General features: G+C 57.5%; 2 protein-coding genes across 5 annotated transcripts; one reads left to right on the forward strand and one right to left on the reverse strand.

The window, feature by feature from the left end:
• Positions 1-269: 269 nt before the first annotated feature.
• Positions 270-7,599, reverse strand: LOC308055978 (E3 ubiquitin-protein ligase TRIM7-like). Its single transcript, XM_080370667.1, has 7 exons — positions 6,997-7,599; positions 4,723-4,809; positions 4,410-4,634; positions 3,687-3,709; positions 3,053-3,168; positions 2,679-2,711; positions 270-1,863 (listed from the first exon to the last, which is right to left on the reverse strand). Exons 1-7 carry the CDS (start codon positions 7,507-7,509, stop codon positions 1,337-1,339), a joined length of 1,524 nt encoding a protein of 507 aa, XP_080226793.1. The 5' UTR covers positions 7,510-7,599; the 3' UTR covers positions 270-1,336.
• Positions 7,600-7,719: 120 nt separating this feature from the next.
• Positions 7,720-15,470, forward strand: LOC308055967 (uncharacterized protein). 4 transcript variants are annotated; one of them, XM_080370643.1, is made up of 6 exons: positions 7,720-10,606; positions 10,895-11,058; positions 11,981-12,088; positions 12,236-12,334; positions 12,838-14,580; positions 15,196-15,470. In XM_080370643.1, the coding sequence occupies exons 3-6, from the start codon at positions 12,001-12,003 to the stop codon at positions 15,462-15,464; spliced, it is 2,199 nt and encodes a 732-aa protein (XP_080226769.1). In that variant the 5' UTR covers positions 7,720-10,606; positions 10,895-11,058; positions 11,981-12,000; the 3' UTR covers positions 15,465-15,470. The 4 variants fall into 4 exon arrangements, 3 of the variants coding, with proteins under 3 accessions (XP_080226769.1, XP_080226770.1, XP_080226771.1); XM_080370644.1 differs by having other exon boundaries at positions 7,720-10,139; XR_013924667.1 differs by having other exon boundaries at positions 7,720-11,058; positions 12,838-14,931; positions 15,196-15,308.
• The last annotated feature ends 642 nt before the right edge of the window (positions 15,471-16,112 follow it).

Consider the following 16,112-nt stretch of genomic DNA (forward strand, 5'->3'; position numbering starts at 1 on the left):
GACCAAGGGCAAACAGCAGGGTTAGCGGCGGCACAGCCTGCCCCGCTGCTGCTCAGGGTTTTCCTGAAATCTGGGGCAGTTCCTGGAACAAGCACCCCAGTTCCCCCCAGCCCAGCACCCCTTCCCCACCCCGTCCTCTCCTGGGCGCAGATGGTGGGTCCTTGCCCTTTTCCTTCTGCAGCCGGAACAGAAAAACATCAGATTGTTGGGCACTTTTTTTTGAGGGTACTGGGTTTGTGGGTTTTTTAGTTGGTTGGTTTTTTTGGTGGTGGTTTTTTTTTTTTGGTGGTGTTTTTTTTTTTTGTTTTTTTTTTTTTGCACAGCAACTTTTATTTTCCCACTAAACAGAGTGACAGGGCAAAGAGACGTAACAGCATCGCGGGATCACACAAGGGCAGGCAGGGGTTTGTAAGCGCGCGCGAGATCACACCTAAAACAAGGCTTCCCCCCTCCTTCCCCACCACACGGCCCGAGTTTCCAGGGGGAGGGAGCTCCCCCCACCCACCAAGATTCCCCACGCACTCTGCACGGCCAAGCACGCCCCAGCCCCCGCGGGCTCTCCCCTGCCAGCTTTTGGGGCGACCCCAAAGCATCCATCGCCCCTTTACTCGCTCCCCAGGGCTCCGCTCTAACTCCAGCCCTGTGGATGCTTCAGCGTTAACGGGGAGGGGGGGGGGGGGGGGAAGCGACGAGGGAGATCGTCGGGTTTTGCTCTCTTAGCGCTAGCAGCCGCGGAACAGGCTGGACCCTTTCCCAAGGAGGAAAGGAAAGCGAGGATGGGGGGGGGTGGGGGGTGGGGGGAAGCTAAAAGGTGACCTGCAGAGCAACAGGTGTCAGAAATCAGGGCTTGGATACGGCACCTCTCCTCCTCGCCCAGGTTTTGTAGCCCTCAAGAACCTCCCGGGGTGCACAAAAGCAGGTGGCTTTGGCTACGGATCGATGCAGGATGCGATAAAGCCCCTAAGGAAGCTTTTCTCCCTGGTTACATCCCTGTTTACATGGGGCAGCCAACTTCAAACAAAACAAGACTAAAAAAAAAAAAAAAAACCCCCAAAAAAACGGGGCTGCTTACACAACAGGCCATAGTGGGGGAAATAACCCCACGTAGGGGCTATTTAAGCAGCCCCCCCCTCAATGGTCGATGCCCCCAAAGGAAGGTTTTTTTTTCAGGGTAAAAGAGACTCAAAACTTTAAAACGCAACAAGAAAACATGAACCCGAAAGCCGAACAAGGGACAATCAGGAGTTGTGGGGTCCTCTGAAAGCAAGGGGGAAAGGGGACAGGACTGGGCACTACTTGCAGGTCACCTTGGGGAGGGTTAAAGAAACTGGACGGGTCAATTGCAAAGGGAAAGCGAGGAGCCCACGTAGAAGAGCCAGAAGAAAGGAAAGATCTTTTCGGTGAAAGCGGCTGTGAAGGTAAAGATGGGAGCCATGTTATCGGCATTGTAAAACGCCACCCACCCGCCTTCGTAGTCCAGGTACACCCCGATCTTCCTGGGCCTCTCACACAGGGACAAGGGCGTCTCTGGGGAGGTGAAAGCCTGATACTGATCCCAATTCTTCCCCTTCCAGTTCAGCCCCACCGCCCAGATCCCCTCTTCCGGAGCAAAGTCGATTTTCTCCTTCCTTCGCACAGACTCACGGGCTGCCCCCAGGACCCAGCTCTCGCCATCTCCCACCTCCACCTCCCAGTAATGCCTCCCAGCTACGAAACCCTCTGCCGCCAGCACGCAGAAGGAGTAATCGAATCTCTTGGGGTTTGCTGGGAGTTCCTGGGGAGCGCTCCTGAGCCGCACGCTCCTCTTGTCCTCCGACAGCACCAGGTAGGGGTTGGCCGTGTCTGGGTCCAGAGAGAGATCACCTGAGAAGGGGGAAAAACACAGACATGAGCCACCCTCCGAGGGGATTCATCATCTCTGCCCCAAACCAGACCGGGACAACACCAGGAGAGTCACCTCCAACCGCCTGAAGCACCCAAACCCGCGGGGGAACAAAGATCAGGCTCCACTTTCTAATTAAAGTAGAGAAACAGCCAGGCCTGTACTGCAGGCCCGCCCCATCCGAGGCGCCTCCTTGCTCTGGAATAGAATTTTTTGAGCAGAAATCACTTTTTTTTTTTTTTTTTTCCCTCCCTCTCCCCAAGTCACTAGCAAGTGCCAGAGAGGAATGAGCACAGATACCCTCGTGTTTAAGGGCTGCTTCTGTACTGGGGGGGGGGGGGGGCGCACAGTCTGAAAACAACGGCAAGCGGGGAAGATCAGGGCCTGCCAAAGGCAAAACGGGTCTGTCCTGAGCCCAGCGACATCCCCGAACTCCCAGCAGCAAATGCAAAGCTTGCAAAGTCCATCTCTGAGCTAACTCAACACCCACCAGCGGGGCCAAAGGTCTCCTCGCTTCGGGTAGAGTGGATCAGCTTCTGAAGAGTCCTCCTAACCCCCCAGTCTCCTACCCAGCTCATGGGCTGCCCCTTTCACGGACTCCATCCGGCAGCTGGATCTGGTTCGGGGGTTTTCCCCCCCCCTCCCTTGGCAGCACAGCAGTAATTTTCTCTTCTCCTGACCTCCAAGGCTAGCTTGAAGGTCCTACCGCTTAGATCCTCCCCACGGAAGCTGAAACTCCCAAATTAAGCCTTGCGAAAAATGAAGGTCAGACTCCCAAAACGCAAACCGTGCTCACCTGTGTCATTCTCCAGCTCGAACCGGAGGTTCTCTGAGGGAAGAAAAAAAAAGAAATTTAGATCCCTTTGCACATGGGGAGTCCCCGGGGACTGCCTACGCACACACGACCTCGCTCCTGCCTTACTGCTGCTTGGGAACAACCACGTACAGCTACGTCAGACTTCCATGCAGAAATCCGAGGGAAATGCGCTGCTTTTCAAGCGACCAGAGCTTTTTCTTTTCGATAAGCAGACGCTCAGACAATCAAGGCTTCTCCCAACAAGCCCAAGGGAAAAATAAGAGCCCAGCTCAAACCATCTTCTGAGCTGAATTAAGTGTTAGGTTCATGTGAAGAGGCACCAACTTTTAAAGAAAACCTTTTTCAGCACTCACCCTTGAACTCCAGCAAGACTTCTTTCAGCACTGCACTCTTCTGGGAAAAGCTCTTTAGTTTCTTCTCCAACTCTGCGAAGCCAGCCTCCGGCTTGCAAAACATCCAGCTCTCAAAGCTGGGGAGGAGAAAGCAGCGTTAAGATTCCCTCCAGAAAAAAATACAATCTCCAAACTAGAGGCAGGGAAGAAACTTGCCCTGGCACTGAAGAGGTTCGGTGTTGGACCTCTGTCAGCACTTGTGAGGCCAAACTGGACCCAAGGACCAGTCCAGTTTGGGGCTGCCCAGTACGAGGCACAGAGATGTGGGGCTGGCGGGGGATCTCCATGCTTTGCTGAGGCTCAGCCCTGAGCAGCCTGATCCAGCTTTTGATACTGGTCCTTAACCACAGGGGTTTAGTCCCTCACCAGCTGAGTTACGCTGCAGTTTGAGGACACCCAAACCCTCCCGCAACCCCACCGGTCATGAATCCCCTTCGTGAAGGTCTGGGTGTGCCTGAAAGGCAACACCCGGGTGTGGGTGAGAACCATAAAGGAGGCAGAAGCGATGCTGGATGGGGTGTACATCCTCGCAACACCAGCTCTGCCTCCGCTGTGAGCCTCCCAGTTAACCCAGCAAGGGCTCAGGTTCACTCACCTGCTTCCAGCTGGGGCAACACCCTGGAGAGAGAGTAAAAAAAAAAAAAAAAAAACAAACCAAAAAACTAATCAGTACAAGTCTTTCTTCTACCTCACAGCCTCCAAAATCCTCCCCAAAACTGGCCCCATGGCTGCTTTGCTGAGGGGATCAGCTCTCAGCAGCTGTTTCCAAAGCACCACATAGTTGGACTCACGGAGGTGGCAGAATTAGTTTATAAACATGGGGTTGGGTTTTTTTTTTCCTTCCCCTTTTTCTTTTTTGGTGTGGGTGGGGGCGGGAAAAAAGTGCTTTTTTTTTAAAAGACACTAAGAAAAATCATGATTGCCATCAAGCCGCAAAAGCCGTAAGGATTCAGGGCTCACAGCAGCAATGGAGCAACACAAAGCATTTGGGACATTTGTCTGGTTATTTCTATCAAAAGAGAACCAAGCAGCTTCGCTACTACAAAGGCCAACCGAACCCCCCAAAGCTGTGCTAAAATCTGGGTTCCCACTTGCAAAAACAGCCCAGCAGCCAGTCAAAAACCCCGACTCACAGCTGGGCCAGCTCCAGCACCGACTTAATTGGATCCGAGCTGCTCCTCAGCAGAGCACCTCAGCATCCTGTGGTCCCCGTAAATGGATTTTTGTCCCCAGGCATCCAAACCCCCGAGCTCTCCCAAGTTTTGTACCTCCTCCACCATAACCTCTGGGCTGGGAGGACAAGTCCCAGGAGTCTCACCTGCCCAGACTGGTTGCCGGGGCCGTTCTCTCCTTGCTCACCCAGCAGCTTATCAAGCTGGGCGATCTCCTCAGAAAGCCGGGAGACACTCTCATCTCTCCTCTTGACGATGTCTCTGTCCAGCTCCTCCAGACGGGACAGCAGGAGCTGCTCCTTCTCCTCCAGGAAGCCTCGGAGCTCCTTGCACTCGGCCACAATCTTCTGCCTCTCCACTTCCGTCTGCTTCTACAAAACCCAGAGGGGAAACCCACGTGAGACAGACATCCCCATGGCCAGGGGAGGTCTGGGGAAACCCCCAGCCCGAGGCACTCACCAGCAAGTCTTCGCTCTGCCTCTCCCTCTCAGCCTTGGCTTCTTCACGCCCTTTCCTCAAGGAGCTCAAATGCTCCTGTGGCACCTCCTGGAAGGAGAGAAAAGAGATCTGTTGGGAATCTTTCCTATTCGGGATCAGGAATACGGAGGAAAGGGATGATGGGGGGTTCCCCCCAGCACTGCTGCTAAAACTGGCCAAATTTCATCAAATATGGTTTTTTTTTTGCAGCTGGAGAATACCACGAACCCGAACTGAGGTGAGGCCATCGCTGCATGTCTTCCCCTGCCCCGTTATCTCCAACTGTTAAGTTTTGGGCATGCCAAGAAAGCCAAAAACTTTCCCCAGACAGCCCAAAAAAACTGGCCCCTGAACAGCCTGAGCAGCATGGAGCCAGGTGCAGGAGGAGGAATAAAACGCAGTAAGGCAAAACAAAACAAAACAAAAAAAAAAAAAAAAAAAAAAAACCCACCAAGACGGAGGGGCCGCCTGCCTCCAGGCTTCTTGCTAAGTTTATTAACAGCTTATTAGTGGAAACTGTCATGCCTGTCCTTGTTTAAATCATTTGACCTCCAAGGAAGCTGGAGACACTCCTAGCAACACTAAACAAAAAGCAGCAGGGCTTTAGGGAGCAAGCAACGACAGATCTTTCATAAATAAAATGCAAAGCTACAGAGATTTTGCTGCTGTTAACCAGCTGTGCAAACCGGGGCTTGCTACCACAGAACTGATGGTAACGCAGAATTTAAGCACGAGAGAAAAGCAATGATCAGAAAGACGGGAGCGCAGGTTACAAGCAGCCTCCAAGGAGTAACAACCAGTTGTTAAAAACACGTAAAAGCCTATTAGCGAGGGGGGGGAAAAACCGAGGGAGAGCAACAGCCTGAGCAGCATTCAGTGGCGGACCTGCCTATGGGCACTGTGGTCCTAAAAAAAGGACGAGATCCCAAATTTGGGGGCGAGGGGGGAAACAATGCCAACTCAAGCTTCAGCTTCCCATGAAGAGCAACCCCGGCCACCGAAGCGGGCAAGGATGGCGCAACTGGGCACCCGCCGCAATTTCGGTGCAAAATTCAGTAGCAAAGCCTTTGGTGCCACCTGCCTCGACAGCGCTAATTGCAATAATTAATATGCAGCTGTTAATGATCACGCAAGCCCCCTTCCCCTGTGGGGATCACCCCGGCTGTGCCAGTGCCACCCTCCTCCTCCAGCCGCTGCTGCGCAGTAAACATCTGCTCCCTGTCCGGCATCTTGGTTTTCCTCCACCCTGCCAGAGGAACGAGGCCTGGCCGCTCAGGGTCAGGCTGCCACGCTCACCCCACCCCCCCTTAATTATTAATTCCTAGTTATCCCCATCAAGGAGCCCCCCGCACGGCCATGCGGGGGTCTCCCCTTCATCACCACGGTGGTTTCGGCAGAGATCGAGCCGCGGAGGCCAGGCCAGGCTCTGGATTCACTCTGTGTTCTGCGTCACGTTGCTCAGCTGCCCTGTGCTGGGTTTTTTGTTTGGCTGTTGGGTTTTTTTGGGGTTGGGGTTGGGGTTTTTTGTTGGTTTTTTTTTTTGGGGGGGAGGGGGTAAGCCACTCCTGAAGGATCCCTGCTCCGCTTTAACCCCAGATTGTGCTTGGTGCTAGAAACCCACCCCTCTACCTGCAGAAGCCAGGCTCCACGCTCACTCCAGAGCTTTTCTGCCCAGGGAAGGGGGAGCTGAGGATTTTGGGGTGCCTACCCCTATTTTGCACACTCACACCCGCCCAGATCTCCAGGGATTCCCATACCAGTTCAGCATTATTTCACACAGGGAACCAAACCAGCTGACACCCCCTCCCAGATTCTTCCCAGTTAAACTCAGCTCCATTCTGCATCGAGGGCATTCCCCCCACCCCAGTGTGTCCCTGCTGGGGGGCGGTGGGGGGTGGATTTGAGCCCTGAGTCCGTATTGCACCCCGTATCCTGCCTCCCTGCACGGAAGCTTGGCAGGGGGTCCCCGTTCTGCACCCCTAAAGCGAAGGGGGGGGTGGGGGGTGCCCCTTGTGCTCTTCCCTTGGCGCATCCCCCATGCTGCAGGGAGGGGAGAACGGCTCCCCGGGGGGTGCTCCCATTGCACCACTGCATTCCGGGGGGGCTCCCAGTACTCTTTCTCCCGGGGGGGTGGGGTGTCCCCTACCGCACCCGAGGTGGTCTCCCCGGGGGGGGGGGGGTGCTCCCATTGCACCCCAGCATTCCGGAGAGTTCCCAATGGGCCGGGGGGTGGGGGCTGCCCCCTCTAACACTGACCTCTGCGGCGTGGGCCGCCTCCTCGGCGGGCAGCACGGTGTGGGTCCGGTGCTCCCGGGAGAGGTGGCAGACAACGCAGACGGCGCGGCGATCCTGCACGCAGTAGAGCCGCAGCGGTTCACCGTGGCGGGGGCAGCGCGGCGGCCCGGGCGGCCCGGGCGGAGCGGCGGCGGGCAACGGCGGGGCGGGAGCGGGAGGGCCCGGCGGCGGTTCTGCGGGGCCCGGCGGCAGCCCGAGCTGGCGGACGATGTGAACGATATTACCGAGAGAACGATTAGGGCGAAACAGCCGTTGCGGCACCGGTTCCCGGCACTGCGGGCAGCAAAGCCGTCGCGCCGAGTCCTCCCAGCACTGGGTCACGCAGGCGCGGCAGAAGTTATGACCGCACTCGGCTACCAGCACCGGGTCGTTGAAGTACTCCAAGCACACCGGGCAAGTCAACTCGTCCTGCAGGCTGCGGGCCGCGCTACAGGGAGCGGGCGGTACGGCGGGGGGAGCGGGCGGCGCCTCCATGGCGGCTCCGCGGCTGCGCTGCGCCCCGCGCTCCGCTCCGCGCTGCGCCGCCCGTCTGCCGGGAGCCGGGGGCAGGGCGGGCGCCGGGGGCGGGGCGAGCGCCGGGGGGGCGGGGCGGCGCATGCGCAGCGGCGTAAGAGCGCGCCTGCGTCGTTCCCCGCGAGGCGGCGGAGCGGCGCATGCGCGGGGGGCGGGGCCTGCGGGCCCGAGGGGGCGGGGTCTATAGGGCGCTGGGGGAACGCGAGTGCCGCGGGTCCCTCCAGGATGTGGCGGGGGGTTTGGGTGCCGGGAGGGGCCGTGTGTCCCTGCAGGGTGCTGGGGGAGCCCGAGTGAATGGTCAGGGTCCTTACAGGATCTCGGAGGGCGGATGTTTAGGTGCTTATGGGATGCTTTCGGGGGGTCCTGTAAGTTATAGGGGCGGGGGCAGAACGCGTCTCGGTCCCTGCTGGGTGACGGGGGAAGGTCTGTGTCCCTACGGGCTGCTGGGGGCGGTGGGGTCCTTATGGAATGCTGGGAGGGATGCAGCGGTGCCTATAGGATGGGGGGCGGGGCCCAGATGGGTCCCCCTGCCTGTCTCGTAAAACGGGGGGATCAGGGCCGGGGACCCCCTGGTATTGAGGTGCCAGCCCCACGGAGCATCCCCGGGACCCGCCGTGGGACCCTGAGGTGCTCCATGTGGCGGGCGGCAGCCCCATGGGGCATCCTTACGTCCACAAAGCTCCAAAATCCCAGGACTCCCCTGAAAATAAACTTTAAATACACGTTAATTTATCCACATCTCCTCATCCTGCCTCTGTTAAAGGGATACTATTAAAACACGTATTAATAATCAGTAAAAGCCATCGTCCTCTAACATCTCAAATTTAACAATGAAGTGACTTAGGCTGAGCGTGGGCCACCTGCTGTTTTATTTTTCCTTAATTCTTCTGACAGCCCTAATGAAACATCCCCCCATTTTTCTTGCTTTTTCCCTCTGTTTTTCACCACCAGGCCAGAGTGAAGGGATGTTTTTGGGGTGCCCCTAAACCAGGTTAATTCACCGCAGGGGTGAGGGGTTGGGGTTGAGGCACCAGGAGCATCCTGGAGGGGTTGAGGTGGGTGCTCAAACCCCATCTCAACAACCCCTGCAGCACTTCATTAATTTAAGTCACAGCTTTGCGATCACAATTAATTCTTAATGGTGGTATCAACCAGCGGGTGGTGGGCCTGGCTTTCCTTTTTATAATTTTTAAACCATTTTTTTGTTAACTAAAGGAGATGCCAGACAGGTTTAGAGCTGTCCTGGGTCACAGCAGATGCTCCAGGCAGCCTGTTTTGCCTCAAAATCGGCACTTTTTGAGGAAAGGGGCACATTTTTGCCCCAGATTTGCTCACCTGTCATCCAACAGCTGGGTTTTCCAGCGTAAAGGATTACATACTGTTGAAAAAAAAAGTTGCAGGAGCTTCCTGGGGACCTTTTTCCCTTCAGAAATCCATTTTCAGGGGTGGTGGTCACTAAAGTGGAGGTTTTTGGTGTGAAGGTGGGAAGGGGCATTTTTTGGGGGTGGTTTTCACAGTGCTGGCCTCTCTGCTGTGCCAGCCTCTCCACCATGTCACCCTGAGTGTCGCAGATCAGCTTGAGGAACCTGATTTCAGGGAATAATAACCCAAAGCCTCCCTGCACTCACACAATAGCCCTTCCCCACGTTTACAATCCCTATCAGGAGCGATCCTCTCGCTGCAGAAGCGTGAGGCAGATGAGGAGGCACCACCAAGATTTCTCAGCTTTTCTGTACGTTTTCCTGTCTCTGGTGAAATTTTCTTTGGGGAGGAAATATTTGCGGGCGGAAGTCACTACTCCTGGGTTGGGGAGGGCAGAAATTAGGATGAAAAACGGTTAATGCAGGGCCTGCAGGTGGAGGAAGCCTCAGAAGGGAAGCGCCCGCTTCCAAAATGGCGGTCACCGCCCTCTTCCAAAATGGCGGCATCGCCCTCAGAGAGGGCGAGGGGGAAGGCGGCTGCGGCCTCCTGCCGCGGTGGCGGCGCGATGGCCGTGGCTTTCCCCTTGCCACCCAGCTCAGGGTGGCCCCTGGGGGACGAGTGCGTGGGTCCATCTTGGGTGAGGGCTGCCCTGAAGGGCTGCGGTGGCCTGGGGGGAGGGGGGAACAGGGCTGGGTTTGAGGCCTCTCTGAGCCCCAAACTCCTTACGGGGCTCTGAAGCACTTTTGGGCCACGCTCTTTGCTGGCCCGACATCCCCGCCATGCAGGCAGCCCCCCTCCATTGACAGAAAACACCTTTTTTACCCCCAAAACCAGTTGCTTTCGCCCTGCGTAAAGAATCAGGACGGCTGCCACGATGGGAGGATTTCTGCAGCCTGGCAGCCCAGCTCCCTCAGTCCACGCTTGCTAAACCACCCCCCAGGATTCTCCCCCAGCTCCAAATTTAGGGAATGTGTCCCCAAAACCGTCCCTAATGGGTTTATCACCAATAAATTTATGGCCGGCAGCAAGCAGCTCTGTGAGGAAAACGCCTCCGGGGGCCACATCCCCATCCCCGCAGCAGGGCAGGCGAACCCCAAAACTGCCCTTTTTTCCCCACATTTTGAGGGGAAAAAAAAAACCCAACGAAACCGAAACTCTCCAGGAAACCAGTAAGCATTTTTCACTTTGCGTGGTCGTTTGTTGTGTGGGGTTTTTTTGGTTGGTTTTTTTTTTTTTTTTTTTTTTTTTTAATTTCCACCCACCGCTAGTGCCGCCAGAGGGCCCTGGCAATTGTGCGGAGCTCTTTGAGCTCTTTTTCTGCCTCACCCCCCCCCCCCTCAACTTTTTTTTTTTTTTCATTCCTTCCTTCCTTCCTTCCTTCCTCCCTCCCCCCCCCCCTTTATTTTTTTTTTTTTTAACTCTTATAGCTCGGGATATCAAAAGGACCGAGCTTCCCTGCTGACCTGCTCCCGCGGCCCTCGCATCCCCCGCACACACAGCCCCTCGCTGCCTGCCCCATTTCTTGGGTGAAAAAAGGGCTTTTTTTTTTTTTTTTTTTTTTTTTTGGGTGGGTGGGTGGGGGAGGGTGGGCATCTCCGGGCTTTGCCGACAGCACCTCCCAAGCCGGAGACTGCAGGTAACGGGGAGGTTCGGTCTTTGGATGCGGACAGGGAGCAGAAAATGGCTCCTTCTCCCCCCCCCCCCCCCATCTCTTTCCTTTCCTCCTCCATCCTTCCCTTCCTCTCCCCTCCCGTCCCTTAGTAATAAAAAACAACGACACCCCCCACCCCCCCAGCCCCTTCCCCCTGGCTTCACCCGGGCGGGTGGGTTCCAGCTTCGGACGGGGCTGCCGGGGGGGCCAGGAGCGGAGGCGGCTCCGAGGGGCGTGCAGTATTGACCCCTTTATTTTTATTTTTTTCGGCAGGATGGCAAACTACCGGAGAGTAAATGAAGCAGGCTGAGATGCTGCTGGGGGTTTAACAGAGAAAGAAAAAAAAAAAAAAAAAAAAACAGAAAAAAAAAAAAACAAAACCCTGCAGGAGGGATCTGCGGTCCATGCTTGAAATCGCCCATTTATTCCTGGCATCGGTAAGTTGGTGCCAACCTTCTGCAAATCCACCTTTTCCCAACCCACCTCCTCCATCCTCTGCAGCTGTAACACTTCTGGTGCTAGAAAAAAAAACCCCAAACATAAAATTCAGCCCATGCCCTGAGACCCTAATACGCCTGCTGCTCACAGAAGAGGGTGAGGAAAGGGTCGGGGAAGTGGTAATTTGCTTTTGAATGATTTTTGCAAAGGAGAGCACCAAACTCTCTTCCTAAAGCTGGGAAAACTCGTGTTTTTCCCCAGGCACAGGCTCTGAGCGCTGGAGATTCACGTGGAGAAGTAACTGAGCGATTTGTCCCCTTTGAGAAGGAGATGAGATTGCTATAGGGTCGGGGTTTTTTTGGTGAATGGTCTGGAAAATTTGGGACGGGAGTCTCTGGGAAGGTGAAGGGTCCTGTGGACAAGCACCCAGGGTTTGGTGCAGTAGGAATTAGCTGTTAGGTAAAATCAGGGTGAAAATTAATTTTCGGCTAAGGATCTCTGAGCAGAGTGTCACCTGCAGGTTACAGAAATACGTTCTTCATAGGCTGGGGTTTATCTCTCTTTTTTTTTTTTTTTTTTTAAGGAATTGCACTTCCTCCTCCCCATTAACTTTTGGAAAAAAAATATAATTGTTCAGCTAGATTGGATAGAAGCGGAGGGTGTAAAGTTCCTGCAGGATTTGGGAAAATACGTGGGGTAAAGGATGGATGTTTTTATTAGCCACCTGTCCCCATGCCTTATCCCCGTTTTGTGATACAGCTTAGCCTTTCTATTAGCTTAGTAAAGAATAATAAACCATTAGATTATTAGAGAATCCACAGGTTAATAAAATAGAGGATTCTGCATGAAGAGTCCAACGGACGGGTGCAAATCCATAGGGTGGTGGCTGGTGATGGGTGGCACGCTGGGCTCTCCTTTCAGGGGGTCTGGTGGCACCAGCCATGGAGCCGTATGTGCTGCTGGACCCACGACAGAGAGCACTGTATCGGGATGTGATGCAGGAGAGCTACGAGACGCTGATGGCACTGGGTGAGTAGCCCAGAAAATTTGGAGTGGACGGAGGATCCAGCAAGCTGGATCCTCCCGTCTTCATTCAAGGGGTGCTGGGGTTGAGGGGCTGCCGGGGAGGGCAGACCCTCCTGACCCACGCTGCTTGTTCCCCCTCTCTTTTTCCAGAATTCCCTGTTTCCAAACCCGATCTGCTGTCCCGCTTGGACCACAGGGATGAACCTACAGCCCTGGATCTCCATGTGCCCAGGGACACACCAACCGCAGGTGAGCCTCCGATTGCGCTTCGACCACAGCGGGGAAGGACCCTGGGTTCGGCTCCTGGAAGTGTGGAGGGTTTCCTCCACCACCAACCTCTCCCCAAAGCGGGCAAAATCCCACCGTAATGGCCGCCGCTGTACCCCAGGCTGCAAGCCCTGGTTTGGCTGTGGCATGGAAGAAAGATGCTGGGGAGGAGACGCATCAATGCCAGAGGGATGTCTTGGCCAAAATGGAAATGCTGGACCCCCTGCCTAGACAGCTGCATTTCTGGAGTGGTCCACAGAGATACAGTGGAGGTGGTGGTGGATTAATTGCCATGTTCGTGTTGGTGGAGGAGAGAGGGGGATTGGAGATGCCTCAGCTAGAGGTGCTTGCTTACCTGGAAGAGTGTGTGAAATAAAAAAGGACAAGGAATCCCTCCTTGCTCTCCTTTTCCCAGCACCTTCCCAGCCCCGGGAGAGATGACGTCTCCTGCCCAGGTTGTGTCTGTCTGTCTTTGTGCCCCACAGAGGATGGAGCAGGAGTGGAGCAGGAACCCCCTCAAGAAGAAGCTGCCGAGAAAGAGCCTGAAGTGGTAAAACCTGCCGGCGAGGAGCATCCTTCAAGCCTCGCCAAGACTGGGGCAAAGGCAGGCAAAAGCAGGGGACCGGGAGAGACGGGCACGCGCCTGGGCGAGAGCCAGCCCAGCAACACGTGTGGCGAGTGTGGGAAGAGCTTCAGCCACAAGTCAGCCCTGGTGAAGCACCAGAAGATCCACACCGGTGACCGCCCACACGAGTGTCCTGACTGCGGCAAGTGCTTCATCCAGCGCTCGGACCTCACCATCCACCAGCGCGTCCATACAGGGGAGCGGCCTTACGCCTGCCCAGACTGTGGGCGCCGCTTCAGCGTCAGCTCCTCCCTGCTCACCCATCAGCGTACCCACGCGCCCGGCGGGGAGAAACCCAACCGTTGCCCCCAGTGCGGCCGCAGCTTTGCCAATCCAGGAGCCCTCGACCGGCACCAGAAGAGCCACCTGGGTGGGAAACCCTACGAATGTGGTGTGTGTGGGAAAGCCTTCGCCTGGAGCTCCCACCTTGAGCGGCATCGGCGCATCCACACCGGTGAGAAGCCCTTCCAGTGCGCTGAATGCGGCCGAGCCTTCGCCTGGAGCTCCCACCTCGACCGCCACATGCGCACCCACGCTGCCGCTGCTACCTCTGAGGATGAGGAGGATGGGGAAGCAGTGGAAGAGCCCCCACCCCCCCCCAAGAAATGTGCCGACTGCGGCAAGCGCCTCAACCACCAGACAGACCCCCAGCGCTTCAAGCACAAGGGCACCCAGACACCACCGTCGGGTGCCAAAGCCACCAGCAGCCCCCCACGGCCCTACCGCTGTGAGCAGTGCGGCAAATGCTTCGGTCAGAGCTCCAACCTCCTCAAACACCAGCGTGTCCACACGGGCGAGCGGCCGTACCCCTGCCCGCATTGCCAACGCTGCTTCCGCTGGGGCTCAGCCCTGGCCAAGCACCAGCGCACCCACGCCCGGCAGCAGCAAGCTGGTGACTCCACTAACGCCGTGCTGGCAACCGCTGAGGAAGCCGTCACTGGAGGAGGGGGCAAACCCTACCCCTGTGGGGCGTGCGGGAAGAGTTTTGGCTGGGTCTCGCACCTGGAGCGCCATCGCCGCATCCACACCGGGGAGAAGCCCTTCCGCTGCGGGGAGTGCGGGCGGGCCTTCGCCGTCAGCTCCCACCTGGAACGGCACCGCCGGGTGCACACTGGTGAGCGGCCCTACCGCTGCGGCGAGTGCGGGAAGAGCTTCGCCGTCAGCTCCACCTTGCTGGCTCATTGCCGTACCCACGCCGCCCAGCCAGGCCGACCCCACGCCTGCCCTGAGTGTGGCAAGGGTTTCAGCACGCCGGCCAGCTTGGAGCGGCACCGGCGGCTTCACCGCGGGGAGAAACCCTACCAGTGTGGCGTCTGCGGCAAAGGCTTTGCCTGGAGCTCCCACTATGACCGGCACCGGCTCACCCACACCGGTGAGAAACCCTTCTCCTGCGCCCACTGCGGTAAACGCTTCGGTCGCAGCTCCCACCGCAACCGGCACCAGCGTGCCCACACGCAGGGCAGCCCAGAGAAGCGGCACATCTGTCCCGAGTGTGGCAAAGCCTTCGGCCTCGGCACGGCCCTGGCAGCTCACCAGCGACTGCACAGCACCAGCGCCGGGGGCCACAGGCCCCTCTCCTTGCTGCCGCCGGCGTGGTGGGAGGGTGAGAGGCGAGGGGGCACCCCTACCCCCCCTGAGCTCTGGCCCGAAGAGCCCAGCTCTGTTTTCCAGCAGCACCCCGTGCCTTCCTCCTCCTCTTCCTCCTCCTCTGCAGCCCCCAGGGGCTGGGCTGCCAAGGCTGTCCTGCCCCCCACCGTGGCGTGGAGGCCTGGGGAGGGGGACAGCCTGCAAAGCGATGCCTCTGCCCCCCAGGAGCCCTGGGCCTCCCTGCCTCCCCCCAGCTCCTGAGAGGGGGCCGTGGGGACCAGGGGGTGCTCAGAGCCACCCTCTGCCTTTGGGGACGGCCCGCAGCCAGGGTGGGGGGCTGGCCTGTCCCCCCTGCCTCCAGCACAGGGTAGGAAAGGGTGGTTGCAGTAGCTGGTGGGTCCCTGGGGTGGGGGTCAGGATGGGAAAAGGGGTGTCAAGTGGTGGTGGGGAGGGGGCGACGGGGAGGGTGAGCAGGACGTGCCAGGGGTAGTGGCCAGCGTAGGGGCTTTGGGGGGAGAGCGAGACAGGGGAGACCGGGGTGGGTTTGGGGAGGGCTGGGTGATAATGGAGGGTGATGGGGAGATGACACTTCTCCCTGTAACCGTCCTTATCTTCTGCCCCACTCTTGCAGGGGAGCGGGAAAGCGACACAGCTTGGGTGTACGGGAGTGGACCCGTTGGTAAAATCATCCAGGGAACCCCCTTCCATGGGGGACTTTTGGGGGGCAAACAGCTCAGAGAAGAGCTACGGGGACCTGCATCAGTCACCAGCTCGGCTGCTTCCTCGCTGGGACCCCCGAAATGCTGCTCAAGTTGCGCTAAGGGCAGTTTGGGATGTGTCAAGCCAGGAATTCGGCAGGGGTGGAGAGGCTGGGTTCCCTCGGCTCGCGTTAGCAGGTAATAAAAGTAGAAGGCAGTTCAGCAAAAAAGAAAAAAAACCCTTCACGTGTCTCGGCCTGGTTTTGTCTCTGGAGAGGGGGAAGATGCTCGTGGCGTTTCCCGCCGGCAGCAGGGAGGAGCGATGAAGCCTGGGGTCAGTGCGCAAGGAGAGCCAGACACGGGCAGCTGTGGGGTACGGCTCCCTCTTTATTCCTTGCCCACGCTGGCACCTCCCAGCGCCCAGCCCGCCGTGCCCTGGCGGCTTGCCCTCTCCATCGGTGTGTATCCCCTTCTCCAGCCTGCTGGCAGGGAGGAGCGGCCGCAAACGGCGCTGTATTTCGGCCTAAGAGCCAGCCCCAGGTGACCCCCGTCCCCTCCCCGTGGAGAAGCGCGCCGTTCCCCTTGGGAAGAAGCTCCCTCTCCGCCAAGACAGTCGTTTTCCAGGGTCCGCATCGCAGCGGGGCGCAGGCACCATTCACCCGTCGCTGCTGGGAGACACCGGGAAGGATAAATCCCACCCTGCTGCCTTGCTGGAGCAGCTCCATCACCCACCCGCGGTGCCACCCTCCACCCCTGAAATGTCACTTGGTGTCCTTCAATTTGTCCCCAAGCCAAGTTTTCCCTTGGGCACGGTCCTCCCTCCCCATCCATTGCACCAATGGGGGTGGGG

This window comes from Falco punctatus, assembly GCF_963210335.1.
Source record: "Falco punctatus genome assembly, chromosome: 21".
NCBI classification, from domain to species: Eukaryota; Metazoa; Chordata; class Aves; order Falconiformes; family Falconidae; genus Falco; species Falco punctatus.